This window comes from Plecotus auritus (genome assembly GCF_963455305.1).
Source record: "Plecotus auritus genome assembly, chromosome: X".
Classification (NCBI taxonomy): Eukaryota; Metazoa; Chordata; class Mammalia; order Chiroptera; family Vespertilionidae; genus Plecotus; species Plecotus auritus.
This window is the reverse complement of record NC_137784.1, coordinates 110,787,447-110,809,672: the sequence shown is the minus strand read 5'-3', so window position 1 is coordinate 110,809,672 and position 22,226 is coordinate 110,787,447. Positions and strand designations below refer to the sequence as shown.

At 36.7% G+C, this 22,226-nt stretch overlaps 1 protein-coding gene across 1 annotated transcript; it reads left to right on the top strand.

The window, feature by feature from the left end:
• Nucleotides 1–5,557: 5,557 nt before the first annotated feature.
• On the top strand, nucleotides 5,558–20,224 carry RAP2C (RAP2C, member of RAS oncogene family). Its single transcript, XM_080652090.1, has 4 exons — nucleotides 5,558–5,740; nucleotides 5,863–6,642; nucleotides 9,078–9,390; nucleotides 17,710–20,224. The coding sequence occupies exons 2-3, from the start codon at nucleotides 6,370–6,372 to the stop codon at nucleotides 9,354–9,356; spliced, it is 552 nt and encodes a 183-aa protein (XP_080508216.1). The 5' UTR covers nucleotides 5,558–5,740; nucleotides 5,863–6,369; the 3' UTR covers nucleotides 9,357–9,390; nucleotides 17,710–20,224.
• Nucleotides 20,225–22,226: the final 2,002 nt, after the last annotated feature.

Sequence of the window (22,226 nt, the reverse complement as noted above, 5' to 3'; positions counted from 1 at the left end):
TTCCCACTATCTAGCAAAGTGTTTGGCCTGGAGTAGAAAGTTAGTCAATGGGTATTGAAAAAATTATTGAGTGAGTTGATAAATTAATGAATATTAAGCAGGGAAGAATCAAATATAAAGCCCTACCACTTTTTATAACAGTAGTGCTTACAGTGGGGTCCCTGGACCAGCAGCAGTGTTATCTGGGAACTTAGAAAGTAAATTTTTGGCCCTGCCTCAGAATCAGGAATTCTGGGGGGCAGGGCCTAGCCATCTGTATTTTAACAACATTTCCAGGTGATTCAGATGCACATAAATTAAGAGTATGGTTATACAATAGATTAAAATTGGCAATAAACATACAGAAATGAACAACAAAATATAGTTATTAATACTGATCCCTTAAATTTAGTGGTACTTAATAGATTATAAAATGCTTTCCTATCTACTATCTTTAAAATTACAGATAAAATGGAGAGGGAAAATGATTAAGGAGTTCAGAACTGTTTTAGACAACTCTATTTAGTAGCTCACTGAGTTCCAAAGTACTAACTCTTTCAGCTGACATCTGGAAAATAAGAGTCTTGTGTCTCTATAGGAATGTTTGCTTGACCAGGCTTGGGTAGCAGTGGCCTCTGTGGTAAGCAGACCTTGCCATGAAATCCCATTGGTTGAATGAAGATTCCAGGAAGGCAAGGTTGAATGTGAATTAATGCTAATTGGAGTTGTAGGAAAGCTAAAGCTATGGGGAAGAAAGCATACTCAGGCTATAAGTATTTTTAATACTTTGTGCAGGCATGAAATTTCTGTAAGTGAAAGCTGCAGCTTGCAAAACTATATGACCCCATTCTCGTTGAAAAACATATTTTCACTCTCAGAGTAAAATTTTTTGAAAGGCACTGAAATATAGTGGTGATTTTCTTTGGTTAGTGGGATCACACCTTACATTTTTTTTTTGCAAAGAACAATTTTTATAATGACAAAAAGATAAAAAAAATATATAAAAATTGGTTCTGTGTACCTGGGGAGACCGACATGCAGAACCAACAGCTGGTGTAGCTGGGGAGGGATTTGAAAGGGAAGATTGGGATCTTAGAGGCTGGAAGGAACTGGAAAGAATTCAGGACAATTGCTATCAAGGGGCCTCTTAAAACACTGAAATAAGAGGAGATGTCCTGCTAATTTTCTGCTAACTTGAAGGCAACTTCAAGCAAAAGAGAAGGAAAGCCCTGGGACATGGAAAGAACAGGGCTCCCCCCACACACACCCCAGGACTGTGAAAGGTGAGAAGGCTCACTTGGAGGGTGAAAGGGAGGGAAAATTATCCGGAAAATTTAATGGCTCTAGGGCTCACAACTGAAGGACATCTAAACTGGAAAGGAGTGATAAAAGAAGTGAACAACTGGTGCCTGAAGCAAAATGTTTAGCACTTTAAATTTGCACCAAGCTAATTGCCTAAAAGGAGATTTTGTGCCTGAAACTTCTGTGTTCTGCATATAGTTTTATACCCTAAGATGTTTTTCACGCTAGGGTAAAAATTGTCTGAGTTCTTGAAAATGATTGTCCAACGCAATAGTTACTTTGGAGTGGAGGTTAATACAGAATTAAAGCAAAAGTTCTGAATCTCAAGGGCATACTCTCTGGAGAGGTTACCCTCCTCCTATTTTTGAGCCTTGTGAGTGGCAAGTTATTATTTGAGCAGTTTACATTTATTAAGCCGTTAGTGTTTGGAAGACTAAGCGCTTATTCTTCACAGGAGCCCCACAGCTATTATGCTCAACTTTACAAATCAGAGAATGGAGATCTAGATGGCAAAGGGCAATGTTAGGATTACCTGGCTTTGAAGCCCAAATTCTCCTATAACACTACCCTGCATTTATTAGTCTTGAAAATGTCCTAAAGCAAGTAACAATAGCTATAAAATACTAAAATTAATAATACCTAGGGTGAGATTATAAAGAAACAGTTAGTCATACTCTCTTTTTAGAGATGTAAATTAGTTTGACCTTTCTGAAGGACAATTTGGCAATATTTACCAGAAGAATTTGGAATGCAATTATCAGTTTTTTCAGTTACTGCGGTACCAGAAATTATCCTGAAATATTAGCTGGCAAGATATAGGTGTGTGGAAGATATTCAGTATAAAGAACTAGGAGCAACCAGTATCCTTAATAGGGAACTGGTTAACTAAATCATGGTTCTGCCATTAACAATACATGAGGTAGATCTACATGTTCTGAAATGGAAAAATCACCAAGATATAGTAAGTTTTTAAAAAGCAAGGTACAGAATGCTGTATATAGTGACATTATTTTTGTAGTAATTTAAAAAGTACATATAGAAATTGGTTTGATAGATATACTAGCATATAAATAACGTTTTTTTCCCCTGAAAGGAAATACAAGAAGCTTTTTAACAATAAATACCCTTGGAAAGATTAACTGAGTTGTTTTATTATTTTTGTGCCATTTTGAGATATTTGGGATTTTTAAAAAAATCCTCAGCCCCAGGACATGCTTAGAGAGAGGAAAGGGGAAGAGAGAGAGGGAGGGGGGAGAGATAGAAAGAATGAGAGAGAGAGAGAGAGAGATCAGTTGCCTTCCCTACATGCCCCAACTGGGGAATCTAACCTATAACACAGGTATGTGCCCTGATCAGGAACTGAAGTGACAACCTTTTGGTGCCTAGGACTATACTCAACCAATTGAGCCACACTGGCCAGGCATGGAGCTACTGCGGCTTTTTGAGTTTTTTTTCCTCTCTATGTCTGCAGATTTTTTTTTTTTTTACAAATAACACTTTAATAAAGCTTTTAAAAACCAAATAGCTAGCATTTATTAAAGGTTTATAATGAGCAAGGGACTATGCTAAACATTTTATATATAATACTTCCTTATATTCTCACATTGAATGATTAGCTCCTTTTTACAGATGAAGAGTTAGAGGCTCAGATGGGTGAAAACACTTGCTTGTGGTCCCCACAGCTAGGAAGTGGGGGAGCTGCTGTTTAAATGCCTGTCTGCCTTAGTTCAGAGACCTTGGCTTTCAATTGCCAAGCAGTACTCTTCTAATTGGTCTTTACGCTCTTATTTGCCTAATAAATTAAACTGGTGAACAAGTGGAATCTAATGAGATAATGTATGTGAAAATACTTTAAGTATAGAGATATTTGGGGAGGGCAGGAGAAACGAGGGGAAGGAGTTAGTTTAAATTGGGTAGACCTATGCATTGACCCCTAAATTGTCAGGATATTGTTTTTTGAACAACTTTCTTCTGTTTCTCCTTAAAAAATATTATAAAATTATATTTATTCCCTTCTCTCAGTAATACCTGATTATTGTTTAAAACTTAAAATAATATGAAGGAATATAAGTCCTTTCATAATACCCTCACCAATAATTAATGACTGTTTCAGATTTTAATGGCTATATAACTATATATTGCACACATACATATTTTACATTAATGGGATCAGTTATATATTTGCTCAGTATCTTGCTTTTTTCAGCCTTATTATATATATCTTGGCCATTTTTTCATATTGGCGCTTCTCTTTTTTAATAGCTGCATGGTATCCCAATTTGTGAATGTACACACACACACACACACACACACACACATTACTTTTGATCATCTATTGGAGGACATTTAAATTACTTCCAGTTGTTTGCTTTCCTAGATGCTGCTGTAATGAATCCCCTCCTCTTAAGAAAGTTTAGAAGCATCTTCAGACTGAGCATGACATTTATCAACCCTATAGTTGCTGAGAGCAACCCAGTGGGACTCTGTCCTGAGAGGAAGAGTATGTTTTACTGCGTGGAGAAACAAAGAACTCTCTCTAAAACACTTTGGCCAACACAGTCAGAGTTATTAGAGTTGCCAACAGGTGGGATGACCTCAAAAAGAAGAGCAGCATGTTCTGGCAGTTTAGTAACAGTGCAGTAAGTTGCTAGACTGCTCAACGCTGATTGCTAGATCAGAAGAGGAATTTCTAGACTCAGTTACAAGCAGGGTTGGTGCAGCACTGTGGATTCCACCAGACAGTCTGGAGACAGCTAGACAAGGAGATGGGCAGCAGAGCTCCAAATCAGGCAACAGCACATGTGGAAGGAATAGTGACCTATGGGGAAACTCATAACTCATAGACCAAACCTCTTCCAGCAGAGGGCAGTGTCTCAGATATCAGGAGAGACTAGGCCAGCTGGAGCCAGAGCTGAGGACTTCACTGGACTGATTGTACCAGCCCTAGGCCGAAGAGAAATTGAACTAAACTGTCCTTTGGATACTGTAAGTGACTTTGGGGAATACTCAGGGAGAGACACAGTAGGACTTCTTTACACTACTGTGATTTGCTTGTTTTCTATTATCTAACAATTTGAGTTTGGTAATATTTTTATACATTCTGACCATTAGGGCTTGCAGGCAAGGAATTTGGAGTCAATTTAACAGGACTGACCATTAAGTCTCACAGGTTTCTGGGTGCGTGCCTGAATCAAAGAGGGAGTGACATTCCTAAAATATAACCTAGCTTTCTGGGACTGTGGATCTGACACAAAGTTTACAAATAGAAAGTTGGCAGAGGGAAAGATATGTAAGAAGTACCAATTTTATCTAAAAATAGAAAGTTAGTGTTTAACACCAGAGTCCTTCCATTTGGAATTTCAATGACTATGAAGGATGGCTGTTAAAAACTTTGAGGAAAACCCAGACATATAAATTGCTGTACATGCAGATAATGAAAGAATAAAAGATGTTAATCTGCAGGAATAAACAATTTCCAATCAAATCTTCCCTGAATATTGTTTACCTTTCCTGCTGTGTAGCTGTTAGAATCAAAGAGAAGCAAAGCTGAGTTGGAGTACCTGTGAAGTCTATTTGCATTCCTTTTGTTTTCTGAGCCTGGTGACAAGAAAGAGGAGTGACTTTGGCATTTGCTGGTAGAGTCAAGTCAGATTTGTCAGAGGATAAAAGTACTGTGTATTTAATTATTTGTCAGGCACAGCTAAGTAAAACACACCACATAGGGAATCAGAGCTATAGTGAAGTCTGGGGATAATTTGCATGCATTTCTTAGAAAAAACTATCATTTGAAAGAAATACCAGCAAAGAGAGTAAACTTTCTTGGCTGTTTTATTTTCCTCGCGACTTCTAGTCCAGGGATGTTTGGCGTTCTCCGGTCGTTAGATAATTATTGGCTGGCCAGCACAGGCCAAGGAGCTCATCAAGTACTCAGGCGGAGCTGAGGGCAGCTGAGACAAGGAGGGGCTTCAATGGCTTTGGGGTGGGACTGTCAGCAGCAGCAGAATCAGCAGCAGCTGCGGGCTGGCGCGGAAAGGAAGGGCGCTGGAGGTCCTCTGAGAGGCCCTTTGCCAAGGCCACAGTGCGGACCAGAAACAGTCCCCAGCCATCTAGCTCAGCAGGGCGCGGCCGGAGCTCCAAGGGCCTCATTCTGAAGAGGTGGGACTTTCCCCACCGGAAGTGATCCGGTCCAGTCTCGGGGAACTGGGGCACCTCAAGCTAGTGTGTCAGGGAAACCCTTCCGGGTGTGTGCTGGGGGTGGGGGGTGGGGGGTGGGTGAGGAAAAAAAAAGAGGTGGGTTCGCCTGGAGTCTCTGCGGGCCGTCGCCTCCAGGACGGCACCCGCCCCTCTCCCCTCTGCGTATAGCAGCGCTGGGGCGGCGGTGATACTGAGGAGCCGGCCCGTAGCCATGGCCTTGGCTTGATAGAGCCTCCCGGGCGGCCGGGCGGGTGCAGACAGTAGGGTAAGCGGCGAAGGCTGCGTTGGCCGAGACAGCCGGTCGGGGGATGGGGGGTGCTAGGGGAGGCTGCTGGTTTAGGGCGGGGAGGTCAGGCGGGTAACGTGCACCCCTTTCTCCTATCCCAGGCCGGACAACGCCCGCGGGAGCTGCGGCCCTGAGACCCGCCCGGCGGCAGTGAAGGGAGCGGAGCCCACAGGCCTGGGCCAGCTTAACAGCGAGAGCAGGAAGCGGGGTTCCTGGGCCCCTTTGTGTGAAGGGCGGGGGAGGGGTGGGGGCAGCCCGTGGCTGCGGGCTCCTCCGTCACTCGCCTGCCCGCCAGGGCCCCAGATCTGCGGCCTCCAGCCCTCGCCTCGAGGGGCGCGTTTCTTCTCCCCACCCTTGCTGGGCTTCTCCTGGAGCGCCCTCCTCCCCACGCCCCCTGTTTACCATCTCATCCCCACCCACCCCGACACTTCGCTCTTTCCCCTCCCCCGCCTTTAACTTCCTCTTCTTTCCCCGTTGGGCCCTCAGCTTCTCTGCACTCTCCTCCCCAGTTCGCAGATTTCCGCCCATCTTCCGCCTCCCCAGTCGTACCGCAGCTAGCGGGGCGTTATTTTTCCTCACTCGTGTAGGAGTGGGTGAAGGGGAGACTCATGAGGGAATACAAGGTAGTGGTGTTAGGGAGCGGAGGGGTTGGCAAATCTGCCCTGACTGTGCAGTTTGTCACTGGGACTTTCATTGAGAAATATGACCCCACCATTGAAGATTTCTACCGCAAAGAGATCGAAGTGGACTCTTCCCCGTCCGTGCTGGAAATTCTGGACACCGCAGGAACTGAGCAGTTTGCCTCCATGAGAGATCTCTACATCAAAAACGGTCAAGGTTTCATCCTGGTTTATAGTCTCGTTAATCAACAGTCTTTTCAGGTAACCAAACAAAGTTTTGTAATTTGTTAAAAGGGGGTGTGGTAATCCTACTTTTACTTCTGGTTTGCTTGAGCCGTGCGTTAATGACTATGTTTTGCTTTTGAAAGTTAGACATGGCGCATTTTTGAGGTTACCCCTGGCATGAAAAAGTATTGGGTTGTTTCCATAGAGAGTAGTAAAATAACTGTCAACATATATTTTAAACTTTTTTTTAAGCCAAAGAAAAGTGAAAAAGAAATGTCATTCCGTGTGTATTTAGTTTGGAATATAACTTTAGGAAGTTGCTTGTTCAATTCAACAAGTATTGATTAATATACTCAACAAAACGTTAACAAATAATCTCGGGTAAATACATCATTTTGGAAGGAAAATTATTTGGAGCCTAATATCTGTTGCATATATAATTGCTTTGTGATTGCTTTCCCCCACCCCTTCTCTGTGCTCACCCAAGTTTCTCAACCAGATTCATAAATCTTAGTGCTGCAAGACGAACTCCAAACCTGCCTTCTAGGCATTTTACTTACTTGGGGCATGTGAAGGAAAAGTTACTAATTGCAAATGTAGAATGCTCCTCCTTTTCTCCAGTTATCCAAATTGTTTCTGATAACACTATATTTATCAAAAGTACAGGGATCTGGGAACATTGAACAAATGCAGGTTTATAATCCTGGCTGGGTGGCCAAACTGGAGATGGTCCAGTTTCCTCGGAAAATCTGTCCTGTCCTCCATTAGGAGACAGACTGAAGGTTTAACATTATTTTAAGAGATGCAATAAATGTTGCTATTTATTCCTTGAAAATAACCTCATATTGACCCATTATATTGACCTCCATTGATTTAGGAAATTGATATTTTTCTACATTTAATGGTATTCAGTTAATGCTGCTTACTTAAGAGACATTAAGTAGTTTAGTCAAGGCAATGTGCTAATTCCACTTTTCTTAGTATTTTAAAGTACTATAGTGAACTTTTTCAGTAACCAGATATAGCACTTAAGGATTTTTTTCTTTTAAAGATAATAATTCTGGGTGAATGAATAAAAGTTGTATTGACCAAACTCAAGTCCATCTTATGTAGGCTTAAATTCCAAAGCAAGAATATCATAACAGCATTCCCCCCCACCACCCCAGAAGTACTAAAGGTGCTATTTGGCAGGCATTTCTTTCTGAAGGATCTTGGGAAATTTGTTATTCTATTAGCTGACTCTTTTGAGGCTGGAAGTCTTTTGAAGGGTTTTTCATAAGATTTCAATTATATCTACTTCTGTTATAGCCATAAATACGGAGTGAAAAATCTGCCATTATTTCAGCAGAGACTTAAACTCTTTTAAACCCAAATGCCATAAATTTGGATTCTCAGCTGAACTTGGGTTTCCATGAAGACGCAGGGGAAAAGAAACATAACCTAGAAGATTGAATTGATACATGATCATATAAAATTCTTGCAAATATCAAATAACTATGTTTTTTGTAAATTTTCACAGCCCCCTCTTTTTTCTTCATCCTACCTGTGAATATTTTGTTTACTGTAACTATTTAAATTAATCACATATTTGTATTTAAGTTAAAACTTTTAAGTTATAAAAAATAAAAAGTGTAATGTTAGTATAAAATCTATGATATTGTCTTTAATCAATACCTCCCCTCCAAGTTGATGCTACTGGAGAATTGGTAAAGCTCTTATCTTTTGTGATTAGTTGTAACTACTTAGAAAAAATAATATACTTGGGGGAAATTCAAGTTGTAAACCGAATATAGGCAAAGAAAAGTATGACTTTTTCCCACCCAGACTCTCACCTGCCTGTCCATCCCAGGAGCTGCTCATTGTTACAATAGTTTCCATTATATTTAACATACTTGAAGGTATTTAATTTTACTGAGATAAAAAATATACCATTAAATTTAAAATGAAACATATAAGTGCAGGAATCTATTTTTAACTTTCTTCTAGGCATGACACAGTGTTTTTGTTTCCACCTTAAACACTTTTCTCTCAAGTGCTCTTACTAAATGGCTAGGAATGCATAGATGCTACAATCCTGTGCTAGGATATCAAGTGTTAGGAGGAGTGATGACAAGCTGGCAGGTTTAAGGAGATGGGCAAACACCTTTATGTATGAATGGATTCATCATATTTGGGAACTTTTTAAATCTGTATAGACTGTGGGAAAGAAGTGATTAAATGAATCCTAAAGTTAATGTGCAACCTACATTTTATATTCTTGACAGAAATCCAGCAGGTAGAATCTGTGGAAATAATCTAGTTCCAACTTTGCTGTAGAAAATGACATTTTCTCTATTTGGGTGTGTGGTTTTATTTTGGATTCAGCTTTCTTTACTCACCGAGGTGTGAGCTCTTAGGAGATTGCAATACTTCTGTTATGGTTATGCAAACAGCATAATTTTTTTTCTTTCTTTTTGTGATTGTTTGAATAGGATATCAAGCCAATGAGAGATCAGATTGTCAGAGTGAAGAGATATGAAAAAGTCCCACTAATCCTAGTAGGAAATAAAGTGGATCTGGAACCAGAAAGAGAGGTTATGTCTTCAGAAGGCAGAGCTCTGGCTCAAGAATGGGGCTGTCCATTCATGGAGACATCGGCAAAAAGTAAATCAATGGTGGATGAACTTTTTGCTGAGATCGTCAGGCAAATGAACTATTCATCCCTGCCGGAGAAGCAAGATCAGTGTTGTACAACTTGTGTTGTCCAGTAAAAAAGATAACCTCAATCATGGCCATACCGAGCAGGTTAGTCGTTGATGGAATCTTATAAACCAGAGAGTGTTTTGTTTTTGATCATATATAACAAAGCCGGTTAATATTAAAACACATTGTGCTACCTTAAATTTCTTTATTTTTAAAGTAACATTTCCCTTTGCACAAAATAGTCTACATTCAATGCTGAATGCCTGAAAAATATAGATAAGGGAAACAAAGGTAAGAAATTGTATTTCCATCAGAAGATTTATTTTTTCAAGGGAGTTACTATTCTCTTTCTGCTTGATTGATAGCATTCCTATGGGGTGGGGTGAGTTAAAGGATAATACACCTTTTCAGTGTTTTGGTGATTTAGCATCCAGAATGCACAAGAGAGCATCCAGTAATAATTTCAGAAGATGATTAGTTTTGTTCTCTACACTTTTCTATGCTTGACTAGAGAGCTGCTATAATTGAAATCATCAATTTACTAATCACCCAAATGCTTGATTTAACAGAATGATTATTTAATCAAGTTCATCTTCTGTACCTGGCACTTGAGGGACTTAAGTCACTTCTGATAATAACAAATTATAGTGCCACAGTGTATCTTGACTTCATCATGAATATATAGTTCAAATGAGAATCTGGCAAAATCATCTGTGATGTGTTAGAAGGAACAGTTCTAAGCCTAGGGAATGTTCTTATTCATTTTAATAAATAACAAACTTAATAAAATAATAACAAAACCTTGAAACTTTTCATTTAGTTAAATAATGACTTAAAATTTTTTCAAAGGAATGAGTTTTTGGAAAAGTTGATATACACTGAGTGGCCAGATTATTATGCATTCAGAGATCATAATAATCTGGCCACTCAGTGTATAATACTTATTGAGCACTTAAAATTAGATTATTTATTCATATCATGATTTTTAAATCTAGACATAAAAAATGGGCAAATAACCTCACTTAGTAACATTTAGATAATGAGATAAAACAACCAATAGTCCGGATGACTGAGAAATCACAGCAAATGCCAGACTGGCCCGACATTAGGAATGGAATTGATTATTTTGAGCCAAGACTGACCTCAAGTCTTGAAGGCAATGCTACAAATGGCAACAGGCATTTCACATCGCAGTGATGATTTCTAATCAAAGGTCTGGCTTCATGTACTCCCTGGACAAAAGACTAACTAACGGTCCCTAACTCATCTTTTCAGACAAGAGTTCCTGTCAGGTAGTATCATCTTTGAAAAGGAAGGATGACAACAGTGTTTTATTCAAAATGATTTCACTCATCAACTTTCCAGCATACCAGAATTTGATGGAAACTCATTTATTTTCTTATACCTAGCCAGATCTGTTACCTTATAAAATCACTGTTCAGACTATAGTCCAGCATGTTTTACTGATAGTGTTGCACTTACAGTATAGTCTTTTGAGGCAGTAACAAGCGTATATAGATGATTGAGACTCATGTTCTTGTTTCTATAATCTCTCATCTTAAACTGTAAGCCAGCTTCAAGTTTGAACAAGTTCTATATAGTGATTATATCTTCACCAGTATGCTCTATTTCTCTTCCTGACACTTAACTGGGCAAATGACAAAAGCATACATGTTTTAGTTTTATTATTAAAAAAAAAATCAACCAGTTCTCAAAAATATTCCCAGTTTTCTTTCTACCATTATTATAGACAGCTATAGAAAGTAAACAGAATAAAATTGGTCTCAGTCAAATCAGCAAATGGGCAATTTCTAAAGCGATTTTTAAGTCTTATTGTGGATTATTTCTGAGTTTATTTTAGTTTATTATTAGTTTTTAAGTGAAAGCAAAGTTTATTGAGAGATAAACAGACTCCCTTTAGCAGGGAGGGGACCCAAGTAGGTTTCCTGAGTTTATTTTATTTTGTAACTTTTGTGACCAAATTACTTTTAATTCATTTGGTTACCTACAGGAATGATTAAATATCTTTTTTATATTTCAAGCCAAGTCTGTTTACATATTTTGTTAACTAATATACTAAAAATCAGAAAATATTAATACCAATAATTGTTCATTTTTTTATAATGGCTCAAGTTGCCTGTGTAGTTTTCTTTGTTTGGTTTTCATTTTTGCAAGCAGAATACACTATTGAAAGAGTGAACCACGAAATAAAATATCTAATCAGCTGAATTTCTGAAAATATTAAAGGGAATCCCTGATCAAGATCTTTTAGAACAAAGCACATTATATGTAATTTTTCATATCCTGTCAAATAAGATTGAACTGATGTGTATTGAAATCTGTAATCTGAGGTCCAGAAAATTTGTGGTTGTACCTCTTGCTCACTATTTATCTAAAAAATTCTGAATCCTGTAGCTTGAGTCATGGAACTCTGAAGTCTGTCAGTCCCAAATCTAGATTGAATATCCAACTTTGACAAGTAAAGGTGATTTGAGAAATGCTATCCTTAATATTAAGAAGAGTACCTTGTCTAAGTTAGAAATAGTAAGACTCAAGTAAGTCAGAAGTACGTGATGGTTGAAAGGGAAAAATTAATGCTCTGTGAATTGCTTCTGATAATTCCTCACATTTATTTCTTACCACCTTTCAGTTTGGGTCACCACTCCCTTGCCCAACACCTGTTTATCTGCATGGCTCCCAGGATTGTTTCCTCACCTTTCAACCTCCCACTGGCAGTAATCTTAGTGTAAGTTTGGATTCAGAGCCAGATTCTTTATGTATTGCTTTCATGGCTGGTTTCCTTACTGACCCAAGGAGCCTGCCATCAAGTGCACTGAAGGACTTCTTTTACTGTGCAGCAGCATTGTAATAGAAACCCAGGTCAGTGTTGCGGCCTGTTTCACTTTTACCAACTACATCAGAGAAGCTTTTCCTAGCTCCTCTGTGTTGGTGTGAATAATTGATAGATGGCTATTTTGGTATATATATACTGTTGTTGAGAATGTTGGGTGTTTTGTTAATCTCATAATGATATAAAAGAATTAAATCACAGTACTGGGGGGGATCAGGAAAAGGAGAGATGACATCCAGTTTGAGCTGGTTTCTCAACATTCTGGGATTTTTGTTGCAGTGGGTGTAGGATGTTTAGCAGCATCCCTGTATTAGATGCCAGTAGCATCCCCCCACCCCCAAGTTGTGACAAGCAGGAATATCTCCAGACATGGGCAAATGTCTTCTAGGGGGCAAAATTCCCACTGGCTAAGAACCACTGATTTAGATGAATTGGGGAGCAGTAGCATTTGAGCCAGGCCTTAAAGAATAGGGGGGCAATGAAGGGAAAATGGGGGGGACATCTGTAATACTCTCAACAATAAATATTTCTTAAAAGAATAGGTAGGGTATGAGTGGGTGGGCAATGGGTAGATGTGATTCCAAACAGAGGGAATGCCAAAAAGGAGTAAAATAATACCCTAAAATATTCTGTTGATTTCCTGAAAGGAAGGTGGAAAGTGCAGTAAAGTTATCCCTTAAATGTGACAATTTGGTAAATACCCTTTTGGCAAATAAACTCTTTTAAAAGATTAGTTTTCAAGGATTCCTATATCCCAGTCCAATATTGACAAAAGTTATTAAAAATGTGTCCTTCGCTATACACTGAGTGGCCAGATTATTATGATCTCTAAATGCATAATAATCTGGCCACTCAGTATATATATATATATATATATATATATATATATATATATATATATATATATATATATATGGGCCCAGTGCATGAATTCTTGCATGTGTGGGGTCTGGCCAGCCTGGCCAGGGGGAGGGGACATGGACGGTTGGCCGGCCTGCCTGCTGGTCGAACTCCTGGTCAAGGGGACAATTTGCATATTAGCCTCTTATTATATAGGATATACACTGAGTGGCCAGATTATTATGCGTTCAGAGATCATAATAATCTGGCCACTCAGTGTAGTTTGAAGATCTGCAAAATTTTATCTTATTTTCTCCATGTATTATGGAAAGGGTTCTCCCAAAGAGATAAATGGTGCGTAAGAGTACCAAACGCCAGGAATCAAGCTGAAAGAACAAAGATCATTATTTATGTCAGCCTCAGTTCATTATATATGTCATCCCGAAGAAAAAGGGAGATTCTTAATTCAAGACTAGCACATCATTTCACGTGGCAGCAGAATGCCTGGGATGTTAACAAAAGCTCCTGAAAGGCTGAACAATTTATTAATGTCATTTTAGTCTAGCTGGCCTTACTATTTCTAAAAACAGTGGAATTGATTAGTATTTTAAATAAATGTGTGGAATCAATTGTTCCTATTATTTTTTCATCTTTTAATTAGATATGATATTCTGGGGAGTTAGCATTTGTGAGGAGAAAACATGAAAATTAAATCACATTGTATATTTTAAAGTGCTGGCATTTTGATATCCAAGTTAAGTATTAATCATACCAGTAAAACACTGGGGTGGAATTCTGTTGCAGAAGTTATGGTTTAAATAGATACTCCCCCCACTCCAGCCCTATTTTGCACATCACTTTGAGTGGGGAAAGTAGCTTATTTTAAATGCTCATTTGTCATCCAGTTCAAAATGAGCCTGTGGCATGGTGGCTCTGAATGGAGGAGAAAGCATGCTTTAGTGGTAATGTGTACCATAAAGACCTGCAATGGCCCTAGGGTAGAAGGGGAGAACAGAGTTGCCTTGTCCTTTCTGCCCTACTAATTCTCTCAGACCTTTACTAACCCCTACAAGGTTCATGGTTTGTGACTGTTCAGAGTGAATAGGTGCTTAGTTAGACCTGCTTTGGGTGTTGAAGTGTCTGGTGATTAGAATGATTCTTTTTTTTTAATATCTGTTCCCTCTTTAATTGCTTCCTTTAACCTCAAGATTAGGCTTTTATTGCAGAATGAAATGCATGGGAGCCATTCAGATTTACTTCATTACCTCTGTGGCTTAGAATGAACCATCAGTAGAATTAAGAAAAATTGCATCATGGAGTTGGAGAATTGCCACCGAGGAAGCATTCTTGCCATACTACAGGAAAGATTCCCCTCGTGGGATTTTTTCTCAGTATAATTATAAAATCTAGAAGATAGTATCATTAAGAAAAACTTATCCTATCAAAAACATACCCCAAAATTCTTTTGATTAATCACAGTCTTAGGAATATTGGATACAGTAAAAGCAATTTAGAGTTGAGGGGAGCAGTACCCTCCCTACCTGGTCTAATTCAAAGTTAGCAGCTAGGATCAAATCATTGGGCTCACACTGCTACTGCTTATTATCAGTGAACATGGTCATACTATCTGAGATCTCAGAATCGAACTCGTCATAATTTAAACTTAAAGATATTTTATTTTAGGTCAGGACATAAGAAAAATTGATTATCCCTTATCTTCTACCCTGGGTTCACATAAACTATTGGCATGCATGTTCTCCTTAAAGCAATGTTCCACTTTCATTCAAGGATTCTGTTCCATAGTTCAGCTTTTGCTCTCTGTGTTTAATGGGTAACTGGTGAGCACTTTTAATTACAGAGTACTCCCACTCCACCCCCAATAAGCTTTAACATTATTATACAAATTAGGATAGAGAAACAAACAAGATTATTTAACAAAAACATAGCTTCTATCAACAGAATTCCAGCCTAGTGTTTTGCCAATATAATCAATATTTATCTTGGATATGAAAATGCAGAGTAAAAAATGTGAAGGGTAATTTAGTTTTTAATTTTCTTATTAAATCCCCAGAATATATGTCTAAAATGGAAAAAAAAAACTTAAAATCAATTGCGATTTCATATTTATATTTGCTAAAAATAATGCCAACAAATACCATTATATTTAGAAATGGTAAGTGCAGCTCACCTAAAAAATCACTTATAAACTGTTAAGCCTTTCAGGAGCCCTTGTTAAAATCCCAGGCGTTCTGCTGCCACGTGAAATGATGTGCTAGTCTTGAATCAAGAATCTCCCTTTTTCTTCATGCTGACATAAATAATGGTCTTTGTTCTTTCAGTTCTGTGTTTGGTACTCTCATGTACCAATTTATCTCACTTAGGAGACCCTGTTTCATAATTTCCTGAACAAAAAGGTTGGCCTGTTGTTTGGGATTTTTCTTTGGCTCTTCCATAACAAAATCTAATTAGAAAAAAGTGGAAACAGTTACGAAAGAGTTTGAACAGAGGCTTCCAGAGTTAAGATTTGTTGGGTGTCTTGCTGGAAACTTGAGAGTGAGGAGGAGGATCACTTGTGTTCTATCTTACAAGAAGCAAGTTATACTTTTGCAATGTGTCTGCAATATCCTGGGAATTAAAAAGTATGAGTTTGACCAGCTGCCTATAAAGCTTCTAGAATGTTTTTTAAATGAATGAGAGTTGTTAGTACAGTGAAAATTTTGCTGTCACAGTGAGAAGCAATAACATTTATATTTCACATCTTATGAAATTCTGATCTGAGACTGTCCTTTTTGCTTAATAAAAGTTTTTGCTTCAAGATTTATTACTCCATAGAATTAAAATTTATTACCCTCTTGAAAGTAGCTGTAATTAATACTCTGTTTATTTAAAGGTATGCCTCCTATTAAGATTGTCAAGTATGACCCAGAATTTATCTGTCTCTTAAGTTCACTGGAGTATTGTCATCCTGTGGAATATTGATAGAGCAAATGTTAACCAGGTTTTTAGAGGGTGGGAAATAATGCATATATCACATTTTATTTAATGTACATCATGGTTAATAAGCTGGTTTGTATTCTTAGGGTTTATTTTGGCTAGAAATAATCACTGTTTCCTCAGAGAATGCCTGAATTATTAAATCATCACATAATACAAGTTTTCACTGTTTCAGAGACATAATCATATTTGAAAATCCAAAATCTTTATAATTATTTAATTTGAAAAATGTGGATTAAAATTTATAGCAAACTTACTAATACAAATTAATTGAGGAAAGTTTACTGTGGATTACGGAAACAACTTCCCAGAGAATTGCATGTATGACATATTGTTGTGTTCAAATAGGTATGAAAATTTAAATGAGGGTAAAAAAATGAAATGGTCTTTAGTCTGGGTATCAAAGATATAATCCTGGTCTTGTAGAAATTTGTAACAGTTGAGAAATGAAAAACTACCTTATATTTCACATATTACCTTACGATATTTACCAAACATCTGGTGAAAGAATTTTTACCCTTATTTTAATAATGAGGAAACTGAACTTGCCCAAACTTAAATAACCAGTGTTCCAATTAACAATTTCCTTTAATGCAAAAATTTTTTTAATTTAATTGGAAAAATGTTTTTATAATAATTTCTAGAGACAAACTTTTGCCTATTTTTCCTAATGTGTTTAGGTGACAGAATTGCAACAATAATGAGCAGAGAGACATTTTTTAAAAGTAAATATTTTATGATATAGCTTCTAATAAAGAATTCTCTCAGGCTCTTTGAATACAAATAAAAGTGTAGCTGTCAAATGACATTGAAATTATGCATGTATAAACATTGGTAGAGCCCTTAGATTATCATAAATTGGTTTCACTTGACAGTCTTTCATAGTTGCTATTCTACTGTTTGTTTCTGGCTTTATTTAACATTTTTTAATTTTTTTACATTAGATATAAATGTAATTCGACTCTCTTAGAAGCTATTTAGTGACTCAGCACAATTACAGGACATTGTGTCTGAATAATAGACACCCCCTCTCTCCGATATTAATTAGAAGGGCAGAAGTCTAACAATTGTAAGAGCAGAGACTGAGACATCCCAATCATAGAAGTTCCTGTGGTTGGGAGAATGTCCCAAAAAGGGCAGACCAGAGTAGAACGTATGAACTCCTGTCAGCAGCATATCTCAAGTTAGGGCACCTAGTAGGTGCTCAATAGCTACACCCTGATGGTATTACATTTTCGTATTTTAAATTCTCAAAAAACAAAACCCCTAAATTTGGGGAAAGTTTTGTTCGCATACTTAAATTAGCATATAAGTAGTATACATTTAATTCTAATACCATTTTCCATTAAAAATAAACATACTAAATTCAAAGTAGAAATAACATGTGCCACTTTTATACTGTAAGATCTTTTAAACCAGTAAGATCATTTTTATATTGTATGATATATAATACAAGCATGAAATATAATAGTATTTAAAAAATAAACTAGGGTAGTTACATATGTGCAGTATATTATATTCAATGCATCATTAGAGTGTTTCTACTTTTTATTGACTTTTATGGACCATGGAAAATTACTTTTTTACTTAAACTGATGGTGAACACAGTACAATTTGACCTTGTGATAGTTATTCTGATACCACTTCCATGTGTAAATAGATCTGTTGTCAGTGTTCTCATTTTAAATGGTAATCTATGTTACTATATTTTTATGACCTTTTTATCTTAATTGCAGATAAAACTCAGAGGAAATTTGCACAGATGCTGCTTTGGAGAACTTTACAACCTGGGTTGCAGAACTGAGCCTTGGTAAACCTGTCTCTATTACAGCATGTTGCCATACATCTATTTAAGTGCATAAGGTCTTTGGCTTCAAGATCCGTTGACCTTAAATAGAAATGCTTAGCACGTTTACCATATGTTTAAAATCTATTCTTTACCAATCAGTCCTTTTGTAGCTTTCTAAGTTCGTATTGATGGCTAATATGCAAGAATTAATTTTTAATATTTTAATTGATTTCTTTAATCAGTTTCTCAACTTGTATTTATTAAATACTCAAACTCAGTATTACCTACTCAATGCCTTTTAAAAGAAAGTTATAATGGAGAAAAAAATTGAGCCTTAAACAAATGGTTACTTCTGTATATTACCTCGTACCAGTGCTTCATCCTATTTGTAAAATCTTTCTCCTTTAAATGGTTGGTTAATACTTTGAGACTTTGTTTACGTGTGGCAGTGTTGTAAAAAGAAACTAAATATCACGTTTTCACCTGAATGGATGTAATATCCCTTTTCTTCAAGTGCAGTTTGTAATGTATTTTTGTAGTTAACATGTTCTGAAAGTCACAACTGATATTTGAAATTGACTGTAGAGCATTTAGCTGAAGAGTTAAATATTTGATTCCATTAGGTTTTCACATGTGTTAATCTCATTTACAGCATCAAATTGCAGCAGTAACATTTTCCTTTCTGTTAAGATCTAAATTTAGTTATGACCTACTTAGCAATGCCTTTGAAAAGGGATATTGTATCCATGGTAAATTAATTGTATATCTAAACAGAGATAGCTCAGCTTTGCCTATCAGGCTTGTAATTGACATCTAATAGACTTCTGCACATGTAAAATTGAATTCAAGTAAAATCATATACACTTTCTAGTTCTTAATATTTGTCTTTCCAAATAATAGTTTAAAGCAATATTGTTAAAGTTTTCTTGCACTATCACAATTGCTTTTTAGTTATTTTAAAGAAGCATGTTCGTAGTAGAGACGAAAATCTGTTATCGGGAGGATAGCGCCAAGTCTCTGGGCTTTTTTAATTTTTTTTTCAAATGTGCTTCTAATAGCCATTGCCTTCCATGTTGTTTACCTAATCAGCACATTTTGTCTGAATACTTGAACATTTTATCAATAACACAGATATAGAAACAGAAAGAAAGGAAATTTATAAAGAATAATCTTTTGGTTCAGTTTTAACATCATGACAAATGCTTTTTCTAGCAATGATTTTAACATTTTGTAAGTTTGACAGTATTTTGGTTTCGGGTTTTTTATTTGATTTAGTTGTGTGCATTTAATTTGCAGAAGTTAATAACTGCAGCTCACCTACTGCACCAAAGTTCTTGATTTTAGGAGCCCAGCTTTAGTCATTTGAACATGCTTCTAAATAAAACAAAATTTAAAAAAACCAAAACTATACTTTTCATCTATAATAATAGCTCAATAACTTTGTCAAGGAAAGGTCTAATATATGCAGTGATGGTTTATGGAAGGGTGTGGCAATTTTAAATTTATATTGTGTGTGACGTTCAAATAAAGTGATACCTACATTCATGTGATTTATTGGTCAGCATGACCATTAATTATTGCATAGAAATTGATTAAACTTTGATTTCCTTTTTTTAAATCGTGTTGCATTTGATTCCTGATCAAATTCCCTCAAAGTGAACCCTTGATCTTAAGTTTTAAATTTTATCTATCCTGAGATTATAAGGGTAGAGGCAAAACATTGTTTCTTATTTATTAACTGCTTGAAATGAATACCTAATTTAAGTTTGCACTTTAATACCAAACTTAAAACCAAACACACAAAGTTGGTTAAGTGATTGTGGTTCATCTTTATTAGCTGTGAGAAATCTAAAGGAATCAAATAATTCATGATGATTTAAATTTTCTGCAGATAGATTTTTTTATACAGTTTCTTTCCTATGGATAGTTTTTCTCACTCATTTCCCCTCTCTTTCTCCCTCTGACTCCCTCCCTTTCTCCCTTCCTCCCTCCCTATCTCTGTCACTAACCTCAGCAGCAAATTTAACTTGAATTCACTTAGGATCACAGGAATCAGGGGAAAGTGATTTAAAGGTGGTTTCTCCAGCACATTTTAAGAAAAGGGACCAAAAGTTATTTTAGCTTTCTTAATAGATTGCATGTCAAGTTGCTTATTAGGAAAATAAATTAATATTAAATGCAATATATGTCTTGTCTTTACTATGGCATCTGTTTAGGAGTTGTTCAAATCACTGCAGTAGGGCTCTGCAAATAAAATCATGTAGCCTATTATGGATCTAATGTACTGTAACTTTATCAATGAAAGCTAAAAATCTCAAATAACAAGTACAAACATTGAACAATGACCTATAAAGATTTGTAAAAGTAAAATTTTTCCAATAGATTTCATTCTTGTCATTTTGTAAGACGACCCTGCAGTCCACCTGTTTGTAACTTTTTTAATAAAATAGACATATGTATTACTGAGATTGATTTCTTGAATTATTTGCTATATTGCTACTTGTTCTAGATTTGCTAGCTTATAAATCTCTCAGAACTGAAAGTCATTACTTTTTATGAAAATGATAATGGGTATTACAGTACATTTTTAAACAAGTTAAATGTTCACTTGTGTCCTTAGTCACTATTCTGGCATATGTGGGGGAAATTGTTATATATCTTGAAATGTGTATTTAATCAATTGAATAACAAATAAATTAAAAATTATAAAAATGGGTAAAACAATAATACATATAGAGAAAGTGGTCCCATACATCTGTTGGCTAGGTAATTTCAGATGTTATTAAACAATATTATCAAATTTGAAATGCTTAATTAAGAAAATTCAACATAATTAAGTTATCATTTTGTTTTATCCAGTGAGTAGTTTAATAATGCACTGCCATAACTCAATGATTTTAAATTGCTGAACTGAATAGATGTTTTAACCTCTAGATTTTTTTAAACTCAATCTTTTTAAAAAAGTTGGACAGTTTTGTCTATCTGAATGTATATGAAATGGATTAATCTTTTTGTAAAAATGTTCATGCTTATATATCTGTGTTATGATACATAGAAAATACCTTATTATATTACCATTGATTACTGGTCCTTAGTTGGGCACCAAACACCCCATGTATACTTTTTTTATAAATTTAAATTCTTTATTGTTTAAAGTATTACATATGTTTCCTTTTTTTCCCCATTGACCACTCCCCAGCCTCTCCACCCCCCAACACAAGCCCTCACCCTCCTACTGTCTGTGTCCATTACCCCATGTATACTTTACTAGATGCTGTCCTTGAAGTCCAAAAACCCTTTTCTACAATGACATAGGCACTCATGATTTCAGGGCCCTCTCCCTTTTCCACTGAAGGAGTAGTATACCTTCATTCAGCAATGTTAACATTTTTTTTTTGGTGGAGTGGGAGTAAGGAGAGATTTATTGATTGAGAATGTGCCAACTGAGAAGACGGGAGAACTTGTGGTGCCTCAAATCCATTTTAAGAAAGTACAGTGTTCACACTTCTTTTATGTCAAGGGAAGGGGAAATGGGAGGGGCAAGAGGTGATTGACAATAGACATCTGGCTGCCATCAGGGTCGAAAGATTTGACACAGGATTCCTGCAAATCTTTGATAAATAATCATTATTTTTGTACTTATCTTCTCAGGAGAGGCACCTTCTGGTTAAGGGGCTGGTTTTGTAAAACTGAAGCAAGCAGAATTCCTCTAATGATTAGCATATTTATATGCAAGACTGAGCAGAAGCCTGAAGGCCATGGGAACAACTCAGACATCAACAGACGGAGTCACATAGGCCGGGCATTTCACTCTGTTATAATTACCCCCTTTTTGTTGTTCATTCCTTAATCTTGAGGGAAATAGGACAACTGGGTCCAGGTTCAATTAAGAGGGAGGATTAGCTTTAAGATGGAGTCAGATTTGTATGCCCATTGTGCCCCTCTTATCAAGCTCTTACAATGTTAACTGCTCACCTCTTTCTCAATGGTCCCTGAGTAAAGTTAACATTTTTAGCCAAGTGAATAACAGAGAGAGGGGGTGAGAGGATGGAGTAGGGTAAGAGCTAGAGGATACTACCATGATGAGCCAAATCAGTGTTGAATATCAGTAGGGTACTCTGTCACAGCCAGGCGACCTTTATTTCTTTCCCTTCTCTACCCTCTTCCTGTTATTCTTATCCAGGGAGAAGATTCATTTAGTCTTCACACTCCTCCAGGATATAGCAGCTTGGGTTCAAGATCCAAGGTTGTAAGACTTTTTGCTGAAAAAAGGGACCATTTTCCAGATAGGCTCCTGCTTCCAAATATATCTATCATTTAAACCTTGCTGCTATCTGACATTTTGGACTTCATTGTCCCCATTTTGTTGTTGATGAAACCAAGGCTCAGGAAAGTTATGACTTCAGATCATAAAGGCAAGGTCAAACAATTAAAATGTCAAAAGTTCGTTCAGACAAGCTATAA